The following is an 11,264-nucleotide window of genomic DNA, read 5'->3' as shown; positions in this document are numbered from 1 at the left end:
GTTAATCCTCTCGTCCTACTTTAATATCAAAGTGTTTCACCTCTGATGGAAATGCTCAGCATGCCATCACTCACAACGCACAGAAAATTCACTTGATCATCTTTTCCTCGCACATTGTACCATAGCAACAGATCATTTGCCCTGTCACATATTTTACTAGCACCTCACCTCGCATCAAGCCGGTAATGCCTACAAGGGTAACCGTTTTTGTCCAGATGGAAAAGTACAAAAATTCACTTGTAACCTTAATGATGAAAGAATGCAATGATTTCCCTTCCAGGATTGCCATGATAACAGAGTCTTTGTTATTTCAGTCAGGATCACTTTCTTATATGGATTCCTCACACTTTCAGTAACAAAATTGGATTTCTCAGATGACTAATTCGCACCTGCTGTTTATTTTTTCTTTGTGAATTTTCGTAAGAATATTTACTTAGCGATGATGTCTCTCGACTTGCACCTGAGTGCCGTACCTACGCTGCTTTTTTTGTTTTTGAAACAATTTTGTTCCGCTTTGAGTCCCCCCCATCTCCCCCTATGTAATGCCCCTAGTGGACCCTTAGGGTACTTGAATAGATCAATAAATGAAGCTGTGACTCACCGATTCTCCTCTGGTAGATGGAGAGGTGTTCAAGAAGAAGATTCCATAATGTGCTCCTCAGCTTGATATGCAGGCCACTCACACACATAAAAATTCATTGGTTTATTGATTCATCATTGCATACAATATACCATGCAGATCAGTTAGTAGATATTAGTAAATATTGCCACGGCGAAATCAAGCTAAGTCCATTCACACAGTCTGGGTGCCTGCACATGCTGTGTTAAAGATTATGCTAATAATGCATGCTGTGGATGGGCCACTCACGCTATCAAATACACTCTTGGCATATGCACAAGCATTTGACATTCATGGTGTTGAATTCTGCTTCAGAAATAGGCACATTTGACAGGTCCATTTACCATTGCTGGCCTCCTTCTTCGTGGCATCCCAACAGAGGCTGGGGCAGTTGGCAAAGTCGGACGTTCCTGCATAAGATAAACTGTTTAGTAATGCAGCCCACCTTAGAATGCCTGTTGCTCTGTTCTCCTCCGCCATGCATCAAGGCATAAGAAGGAAAGCAGGACATGAGGCTAATCACAAAATTACTCTGCATGCCCACTACTGGGCCACGCAACAGCTTCAGTGCATATGTACTCAATGCCTTTCGATGTCACTGCAAAAGAAAAACGCTCGCACATTGTTAAACTCATATCACCTAGCATGTTAAGGTAATGTTATATGTCTACACATTTTATTTTTATTATACACTCAAAGTGTTGCAGAAATAAAGCAGGGTTAATAGCACAACTGTGTAGAAGCGTGAATGCATACAGCTTTAAAAATTATTGCATTAAATTTTGTGTCGTGCAATTTCCTTTTCTGAATGCCCACTGGAACTGACGTTAAAGAGGTTGGCATGTACCCATATAAGAAGTATTTCATGAAAACTTATACAAGGAACAACTGAAAAAGAAGAAAACATGACAGTACAAATTTTTCATGTAGCACGCATGCCAGTTTGCACCGAATACTTTCTACATAGCTGTCAATGACCTTGTCCAAAATCAGTAAAACCAGTTTGGAATAACGTGAGAAGATTTTGTAGAAAAGATATCACTGACCTGGTGGAGTATGTCTTGCATAGCCAAATTTTTCTTGATAATGACAGATTATTTGTAGTGGAACTCTGACGAGATGACTATATTGATTTGTGTAACGAACATAAGCAATGAAGGCACATGAAAGAATATTGTGGCAGTTACTAATGTGCTTATGTGGTTTCACAAAAAGGTACCATCCTATATGAAGGATCTTTGCAGAACCTACTGCACTCTGCTACTGTCTCCGGTAAGCACGGGGCATGACAAACAACTGCAGGTTCTACTGCACTTTACATTGCAGAATTGCAACGACATCCTACCTCATGCAGTGAATAAACCTGGATGGAAACCACACAGGACGACATGAAACTTACTGGTGTAAGTTGAAAGGCTTGAGATGGCCCTGTTCAGGAGAAATGTGTGTGTACCGAGACATAACAAGCATTCAGTTTTAAGCACCTAGTGAAAAGTGGAGAAGCATCACACTACTAGACCGTTTTGAGTTATGTCTGAAGGAATAAAGATATGACTGGTGTGCTGAGGTGGCTTGGTCAAAACTTCCTCTGAGCCTGCGCCAGGAAGCTTTCTTTTACATAAAAATTCCCCCGTTTCGTGACTCGTGCTGCGAGATAAACTCAGACACTGTCAATCTTCTAGCAGTTGCTGTCACAAAATGGTATATCGTAACATACCTGTTGTGATGGGCCTGGTAAAGTTTCCTGGCTTTCAGTGACATCCATAGGTGCCCGTGAAAAAAAATTTTATTCTTGAGAAATATGCTTCTACCAAAGCATAAGATGTATTCAGTTCTAAGCAACTACTGAAAAATAGAAAAGCATCACACTGCTAGGCTGTGTTTTCAGTTCTGTCAAAAGGATTATAAAAAATGACTAATGTGTTGAGGCGATTCAGAGAAAACTTCCTCTGAGCCAGTGCCAGGATGCATTCTGTTACAGAAATCTGTTTTTGGTCGCTCGTGTTGCGACATAAACGCAGACACTGTTGTTCTTCGAATTGATGCAGTCACAAAATGGCATATTGTAAAATACCTGTTGTGATGGGCCTGCCAAAGTCTCCTGGCTTTCAGCGACATCCATAGGTGCCTGTAAAAAAAATTATTTTGGAGGAATGTCATCATTGTCATCATCAGCCTGACTACGCCCACTGAAGGGTGAAGGCCTCTCCCATGTCTCCAATTAACCCTGTCCTTTGCCAGCTGCGGCCACCGCATTCCCGCAAACTCCTTAATCTCACCCGCCCACCTAACTTCCTGCAGCCCCCTGCTACGCTTGCCTTCTCTTGGAATCCACTCTGTTACCCTCAAGGACCAGCGGTTATCTTGCCTTTGCATTACGTGCCCTGCCCAAGCCCACTTCTTCCTCTTGATTTCAACTAGGATGTCATTAACCCACGTTTGTTGCCTCATCCACTCTGCCTACTTCTGGTTTCTTAACGTTACACCTGTCATTTTCCTATCCATAGCTCACTGTGTTGTCCTTAAGCTGAACCCTCTTTATTAGCCTCCACATTTCTGCCCCATAGATGAGTACCGGTAAGATACAGCTGTCGTAGACTTTTCTCTTGAGGGATAATGGTAAACTGCCATTCATGATCTGGGAGAACCTGCCATATGCGCTCCACCCATTCTTATTCTTCTAGTTATTTCCCTTTCATGATCTGTATTAGCGGTCACTACCTGCCCTAAGTAGGCATATTCTCTTACTACTTCCAGCACCTCGCTACCAATTGCGAACTGCTGTTTCTACTTTGGTTTTCTGCATATTATTTTTTAGCCCCACCATTCTGCTCTGCCTGTCTAACTCATTGATCATGCTTTGCAGTTCTTGTCCTGAGTGGCTTAGCAAGGCAATGTCATCAGTGAATCGCAAATTACTCAGGTATTCTTCATTAACTCTTATCCCCAAATGTTCCCATTTCAGGCCGCGGAATACCTCCTGTAAACAGGCAGTGAATAGCATTGGCGAGATCGTGTCTCCCTGCCTGACACCCTTCCTTATTGGAATTTTATTGCTGACTATATGGAGGACTATGGTAGGCGTGCAATCGTTATAAATATCTTCCAATATTTTCACATAACACTCTTCCACACGCTGATTCTGCATTGCCTGCATGACAGTTGAGATTTCCACTGAGTTAAATGCTTTCTCGTAATCAATGAAGGCCATATATAGGGGTCGGTTATAATCTGTGCATTCCTCTATCACTCACTGATAACGTGAACATGATCTATTGTTGAGTACCTTTTACGAAAGCCTGCCTAATTAATTTGGTTGATTAAAGCCTAAGGTTGTCCTGACTATTAGCGATTACCTTAGCAAATACTTAGTAGGCAATGAACAGTAAGCTGATCAGTCTGTAATTCTTCAAGTCCTTGACGTCTCCTTTATAAAGATAATGTTAGCATTCTTCCAAGCTCCTGGTACTCTCGAGGTCACAAGGCATTGCATATATAGGATGGCTAGTTCTACTAGCACAATCTCCCCTCCCTCCTTCAACAAATCTGCTGTTACCTGATCCTCACCAGCTGCTTTCCCGCTTTTCATTCCTACTAAGGCTTCCGTTACTTCCTCTTCTCTTACTGCTATGGGATGTCCCATTGCTGTGCGCTGCGGCTTCTCTCATTAACGTTCTGATTGCATTGGCTACTGCATAGATTTGTGTCTCTTTGGATATTTGATATCTTATCCATATTGCTAATGATATTGCCCTCTTTGTCTGTTAACGCATACATCATGTACCAAGCATACAAGGTGTTCAGCTTTAAGCACTTAGTGAAAGATGGAGGTGGAGCATCACACTTTAAGACTGTTTTGAGTGCTGTCTGAAGGGTTAAGAAATATTATGACTAGTGTGTCATGGGATTCGGATAAATCTTCTGGTGAGCCCGTGCCAGGAAGCAGTGTTTGTAGCTCCTACTCCAACATATACACAGCCACTGTGATGCTTTGAATAGCTGTAGTAGTCACAAAACAGTGCTGTTTGAAAATACCTGTTGCAGTGGAGACGCTGGAGATGTGTGACTTTGTGTTAGTGCTTGCTGGGCGCCATGCTGAGCAGTGGCAGCAACAGTTGTGCCATCGCCTGGCTGCTGTGAAAGGGGTTCCTGCTGTAAATGAATAATGAGGTGCATTACATGCTCGCAGTGGAACGCCAGCCTTAGCTAAAAAGATGCATGTAATTCAACAGACAGATGTACCAATCTGAGACTGTCAATATGGAACACAGCCAGTGGGCGAGAGTGCACCCATTTCTTAAGAAAGCATCAGCAGAGAAATGCATTGTTAGTACAGCAGGTCTACCATATTTTTGAGAAGGGAGAGTGGGGTGTCTCTTCTCAGGCTCACCCAGCTATACCCCATGAAGTGTGTATGGTATGCGTATGAGGAATTATATATGCAGAACTGCCGTATCTGTATAATAAGGGAGCTAATTATACTCATTGGCATCCACCCAAGTGCAGCTATGCGGCAAAAGGAAAGCTATAAATTGTTTCCACAGAAACTTCGCAAAAGAAAACGGGATTGCCCTAAACATTTGGCCAAGCTTTCTGCCCGTGTTTTGTCTTTTTTTCTTTGTCTCATGCTTCCCCTTTTCCTTATGTGTATGACATTTACCGTATTTACTCGCGTAATTTGCGCCCGCACATAGATTGTGCACCCCAAAAAGTTTCAAACTTTTAACCCGATAAAAAAAAAAAAAAACTACTCGCACATTTTGCGCACTATGCTGAGCCAGACCATCAGCATGTACGCGGGTGCGAACTGTGCCGTTTACCCGGCTTGCTCGCGCTGGCGGTCGCTGTCCCGGACGAACAGTTGCGCGCGCGCCCGAATCCAAAACTCTACCGTACCGTTTGCTATACGGTTTGCCGCTAGTCAGTCGGGCCACACGCAAGGGCCCCGTTTTATTGCCCGTTATCTCCTCCCACGGCTGACTTCGCGATTGAATCTTTGCGCGTTTATTGCTTTGAGCTAAGCACGTGCCGTCATGTCATGCCACCCCGCGGGGAGCTATAGCGTGGGGAAGGGGGACGTGTCAACCTTGTTGCCATGGGGGGAGGGGTGCCAACCTTTTTTTTAGGACGTGTTCGGATAACTCGCTTGCGCGTAAATTGCGCACCCTCTTTTTGGAGCCCTAATTAAAGAAAAAACGTGCGCAAATCACGCGAGCAAATACGTACGGTGCTCTATGCCTTATGGAACTTCTTTGTGATTTCCTTTGTAAACGAACTATAGTTTTAAGGAATTACAGTGCTCTCTCAGTGACACTTCCCAGGTGCTATGGCCGAGATGACAACAAAAAATGCACCGCCTACTGCTAGGCGCAAACATTTGCACACTACAAGTAATAATTAAATAGAAATGATGCCCCAAGGAAAACTGTGGTGTGCTCGATGCTCTTTTTTATTTTCTTCTAATGATGGAGTGCGTAAGCTAATAAATAAATAAATTATCATGTACAGTAAGCAGAATTTCACCAGAGCCATATATAAACCGCAGCCAGTTTAGGAGTATAATGACACAATTACTTTTTATCAGTGCGGGAGTACTGTAGCCGCGCTACTCGATCATAACGTCCAGCTAAAGCCATTTATTCACAAATCGTTCCATTTCTTGCACGAACACCTAAAACATCATATTGAACGCATGTTTATGCAGTCAAGTTATAATAAAGCACCTTCTCAATAAGAGCATTTCTTTCCAATCTCTTGAGAATGTATAGAAGGTGGTTCCTCACCTGAAGGGGGACGGCATCCGCACGCATACGAACTACGAGCGGCAACATCCGATCGAAGTGCTCGGGCAGGAAATGTTTTGAACATACGCAGGTCCATTTTGCTGGCTCCCAGTCTCTTTGGCCTGGTCTAACGGCCTCAGTCCACTGCCTCCTTCGCTCTGGATCTTTCGGAAACCTGTTTGAAAACTGCACTCGGACAAAGAGCCACCAATAAGGCCGGGGCGGTACGAATACCACGTTCACGCCGTGTCGTGCGTTATGTTCTGCGAGCATGCATTTTACTCATTACGCAGTCAATTAAATACGAAAACAAAATGCAGTATACTTACGTGTGGAAAGTGACGCCCGGTTCTTGTCCTGGCGTGCGCGACCGACACCCAGGAACGCAGCAGCTGGGCATTGCAGCGTCTTTGTTGTCAATGGGAGCAGAAGTATCACTTTCCGCCGTGTCTGACAGCTGCCGACAGCCTGGCGCGGCGCGAAATCGTGTGCTCGCGCCGCTCGCGTTGATCTTCGCGGCGCTCGCATGCCATTGGCTGAGAAAACGGCCAAGTGTCATGGCGGAGCCCTCGCTTCCGGCTTCAAAAAATGTGACGTAGCAGCCTCTCCTCTTTTCCTTCTTTCCTCCATGTGCGGTGGCTTGATCCAATGCCTCCTGAAGAACATGCCTGAAGCGTCAGGGGTTTTTCTGCCCGCCGTAGAGCGCGCGTCCGCCGTATGGTGGCGCTGACAGGTGACCCTCTATAGAGTCACTGGAAAAACTTCAGAGTACCGCATTCGTTTGCCCCTCGCCGCCGACGCGTTCATTGGCCCAACCGTACCACGTGACCTTGGGCTGCCATATACCTTCCAAGCGCCGGGCGGGCCGGCTGAGTTAGAGCGCAGACATCGCAGGTCCCCTACGATTCTTGTTTTCTGATTGTCGCACTCGTGTTTGACTGCAAGGAATCATGCCTGGCTGCTGCGCCTTCGGATGCAGCAATCGAACCGAGTCTGGAATGACGTTTTTCTCGATTCCGACCGGGAAAAATGACCGAAAGCGTCGTTCTGCGTGGCTACACAGAATCGGCCGGGAGAACTTCAAGCCTACGAAAAACACCGGCGTGTGCGAGGTAAGTACACCTTGTTTGTGCTTTTCGGCACTGTTTTAGAAGATATTTAAGCGAAGTGCACGCGGTGTTAGCGATGCTACGAAAATAGGAGTTCATTACAGAAATCGTTAGCGCCTCGCACTCTTGACGTGGGTACACGTGCTCGCGTTTGTTGCTCATCGCACGCGATTATTCCGTGCTCGTGGCACGCGAAGGAACACGTGTCTAGAGTCCACTTGCCACGCGAGAATTCCGCGTCCTCACGTGCACCACGTACTCGCATGATTTCTCCGCGCACGTGAGCGCGCTCTCGCCTCGAGTCACTCGATCCATGGCACCTAATTGTTTTTCGCAGACCGTGACGATCACAGTCAATAAAAACATCGTCAGTGCATGTCATGCGTCCGCATAACGGCCGCTTTCTGTGCAGTTGTTGGCATGGGTAGAAAAATAGACATGAGTTAAATGTTAGCAATCCTTAAAGCTGCGTATTTGCGGCCACGTGCGCGTTTGCACCCAAATGAGCTATTTTAGTTGCGTAAACTTCTAAACCTTTTTAACGTATTCTTTGTCTCTTGAGTTGGTCTTTAAACTTGTTATTGCAGCTATCTTCCATGTTTTTCTTGTTTCACATGTCTGAAACAAAGCTTCATTCAAAAAGCCCTGGGAGCCTCCTTGGGCAGCCCGGCGTTTGGGTGACCAGCATCACACTTCTAACCATACAACATTTGCAGGACCACTTTTGTGCAGAAGACTTTGAGAAGGCTAGAGTGGATGGGAAGAAGAGGCTAAAGCACAAAGCTGTGCCAAGTATTTTTTCTCACCGTGTGCCAAAAAAAATCAGAAATCCACCATTCGCCCGCCTTCCTAATTCACCAGCAAACAACTTGGCTGAAGAACAGGCTGAACCTGAAGAGGAAAACTTGCTAATAGGTAATTTTCCCCCTAATCAAAATGTGTTTTTCATACATACACTGCAGCAGTGCTTTGTCGGTCAGTTATCATGTAGCCACATGTAATGCAAAATGGACAATTTCGTACTTGAATGTAACTGGTATTGATCTTCTAACTTTTTTACGATCTGAATCATGGCTTGATACGGTGACCAAACAGAGGAACATCAATTATTTCATTAACACTGCCCTTTTAAGTGTAGCACTACAAGTAATGCAGTTGGATATGTTGGTACAAGAAGTGTTGGAAACCAAAAAATTGCTATGAAAACTTTTGCAGCTGCTGACAGCATAGCAGATGGACTCAAGTCTTCAAAAGAGCCACATGATCATGATGAATCTGCTGATGTGGCAACAGAAGTGCCCATAACCTCTGATATTCAAGAGGATGCACCTCCCAACATGTTCAGTGAAGTTGACGTACTGAAACGCCAACTTAACTTGGAAAGAAGAAAGCGTACAAGGGCGGAAATGGAGTGTGACGCCCTGAGAAGTTCTTTTAATGGACTTCTTGCAGAAGACCAGCTCCTTGTCCTGCAAAAGGGAACAATGAGTGGGTCATCATGGACTCAGAAGACAATTCAGGAGTCTCTGAAGGTCAGACTTGCCTGTGGGGGAAGAGGTTATGAGTACCTGAGAGGTAATGGCTGGCCGCTCCCTGCTGAACGCACACTTCAGAAGCATATTGAAGACATCAAGTTTACCCCAGGTATGCAGCAATGTTTGCAGCTCTATAATAACATTTTCCAAATTGCAGGTGCAACTCAGGACAAGCTATTGACTTCACCGATGATCACATAGCAAGTACAGCTACAAATATTAGGCGGCAGCAGAAGGCTTGCACTCATCATTTTAGAAAAGATTTCATAAATGCTCTGATAGTGACAAGGGAGGTTGTTTGAAACACTGGGCTGAAACTTGTAATTTTGAATTTCAAAGAAAACTAGCAGTGATCATTCCAGCATGCACGTTTTTCAGCAAAGATACACTGTAATTATGCTCTCTACAATACCCTTGAACTAATGTTAAAGCTATCAAACATAATAAAAGGCTCTTTTCTTGCCATTCTAGGTATCCTTGAAGAAGTTTTTCCAGCTTTGGCATCAAAAGTGGCAACATTCCACAATGAAGAGCGTTATGCGGTTCTAATGCTGGACGAAATCCAACTGACACCTGGTTTGGACTATGATATTACAACACGCTCCGTCATAGGTAAGGCTTCATCAAAAACAAATGCGGCCTGTTGTTTACATATCAGGCAGTGTAGTTCTCTTGCAGCTAAAACCAATGCAGTAATGAGCACTGACATGTGATACTTAATTTAGCAGTGTGGAAACAAAAATGAAATGCAACTAATTTTTTTACTGCACTAATTTCAATATCTAAGGGTTAATGACTAACCCCTGTATTCTTAAACAGACCTCCACTTGAAATTTCACTCGAGTTGCTCCTCGAAGCCGGTTTCGTGCTTCTTAAACCCTCCTCCACTCCTACCGGCCTTCGAACGGAGGAACTCCTCCACGGTTTCCTCCAAAATCTCGAGGTGGCGCTGTTGCTACCTTGAACGCCTCCTCAACCGAAGCGTCCCCCCTCAACAGTGTCAAGATGGCTGCCGGCTCGCTCGCCGAACATTTGCTACGTGTGGACGAACTGTTTCACGATGGCGCCGACGATAGCAAAGCTGCAGTTGTGCCATGGCGGGCTTTGCGGGATAGAATAAACCCGCTGGAGCATTTCAGCGATGGGGAGTTTTTATCCCGGTACCGGTTTACGAAGGACACCGTGCGAGAGCTCCTGAAGTGCCTGCCCATGGAAGAAAGCGTCAGCAATCGCGGTCACCCGCTGCCACCGATGCTTCAGCTGGCCGTTGCGCTGCGATTTTATGGAAGTGGAACATTCCAAGTCGTCACCGGTGACTTGATAAATGTTTCGCAACCGACGGTGTGCCGTGCAGTGGAACGAATATCAACGCTGATCGCGGCACATCTGTTCCCGCGAACTGTGAAGTTCCCTGCTACAGCGGCCGAGTTCCAAGCGGATACGACGGCCTTCTACCGCCTTGGCCGTTTCCCTGGGGTGACTTGGTGCATAGACTGCACCCACATCCGAATCAAGTCTCCTGGCGGTCAACTCGGAGAAGTATTCCGCAACCGAAAAGGTTACTTTTCGATCAATGTGCAGGTGAGCCCATTTTTCTTTTTGCAAAACTTTATCGCGATCTAGGTGACATTATATCATATTAACGCGTGTTGATATTTAGAACAAACATAAGGGCTGCTTTCCTTCACATTGCCCATCATAGCTGTCGTCTTATTCAAATAATGTTCATGTAAACATTGAGCAAAAAAAGAATCGATCTCTTGCAGTGCTTTGAACCTGCACTGCATCACTTTTCAAGATTGGAGGGTCTGGTTCAATTATTGTTTCTAAGTATACGCAAACTCCATTTATGTGCAAAGCGACTTGTGCTATCAATATATCAGTGATGCAGGTATATTTTTGTACAATATTTTAGTTATGCCTCAATATTTTGGCTTGCGCACTTCTGTATCCACTAATAAATTTGTTCTCTATTTCTTAGCTAACATTGTATATGTAGGAGGAGTCATTTGTTTTTCACGTTGCTTGTTTTACATTTCTTTCTGCCTGCATGACCTTGAGGGTAAAAATTAATAAATACCGTGTATGTTACCTAGCGTTCCTGTTACATGAAGCACCAAATTTTCACTCGCATTGCAAGCAAACAATTTGCGCCGTTTTAATGAATGTGCTAATTTTTCTGGCTCTTGTTGCTTGTAAAACATAGAACCTAAGCTAT

The 11,264-nt window shown here is 44.7% G+C and overlaps 2 protein-coding genes across 2 annotated transcripts; one reads left to right on the top strand and one right to left on the bottom strand.

The window, feature by feature from the left end:
• Positions 1-479: 479 nt before the first annotated feature.
• LOC144094184 (uncharacterized) lies at positions 480-6,961 on the bottom strand. Its single transcript, XM_077628102.1, has 4 exons — positions 6,732-6,961; positions 6,403-6,577; positions 4,655-4,771; positions 480-2,747 (listed from the first exon to the last, which is right to left on the bottom strand). The coding sequence occupies exons 1-4, from the start codon at positions 6,959-6,961 to the stop codon at positions 2,595-2,597; spliced, it is 675 nt and encodes a 224-aa protein (XP_077484228.1). The 3' UTR covers positions 480-2,594.
• A 391-nt stretch (positions 6,962-7,352) lies between these two features.
• On the top strand, positions 7,353-9,754 carry LOC144094183 (uncharacterized). Its single transcript, XM_077628101.1, has 3 exons — positions 7,353-7,514; positions 8,228-8,426; positions 8,727-9,754. Exons 1-3 carry the CDS (start codon positions 7,353-7,355, stop codon positions 9,245-9,247), a joined length of 882 nt encoding a protein of 293 aa, XP_077484227.1. The 3' UTR covers positions 9,248-9,754.
• The last annotated feature ends 1,510 nt before the right edge of the window (positions 9,755-11,264 follow it).

Source organism: Amblyomma americanum, chromosome 6 (genome assembly GCF_052857255.1).
Source record: "Amblyomma americanum isolate KBUSLIRL-KWMA chromosome 6, ASM5285725v1, whole genome shotgun sequence".
Classification (NCBI taxonomy): Eukaryota; Metazoa; Arthropoda; class Arachnida; order Ixodida; family Ixodidae; genus Amblyomma; species Amblyomma americanum.
The sequence above is the reverse complement of the archived record's forward strand: the minus strand, read 5'-3'. Positions and strand labels throughout refer to the sequence as shown.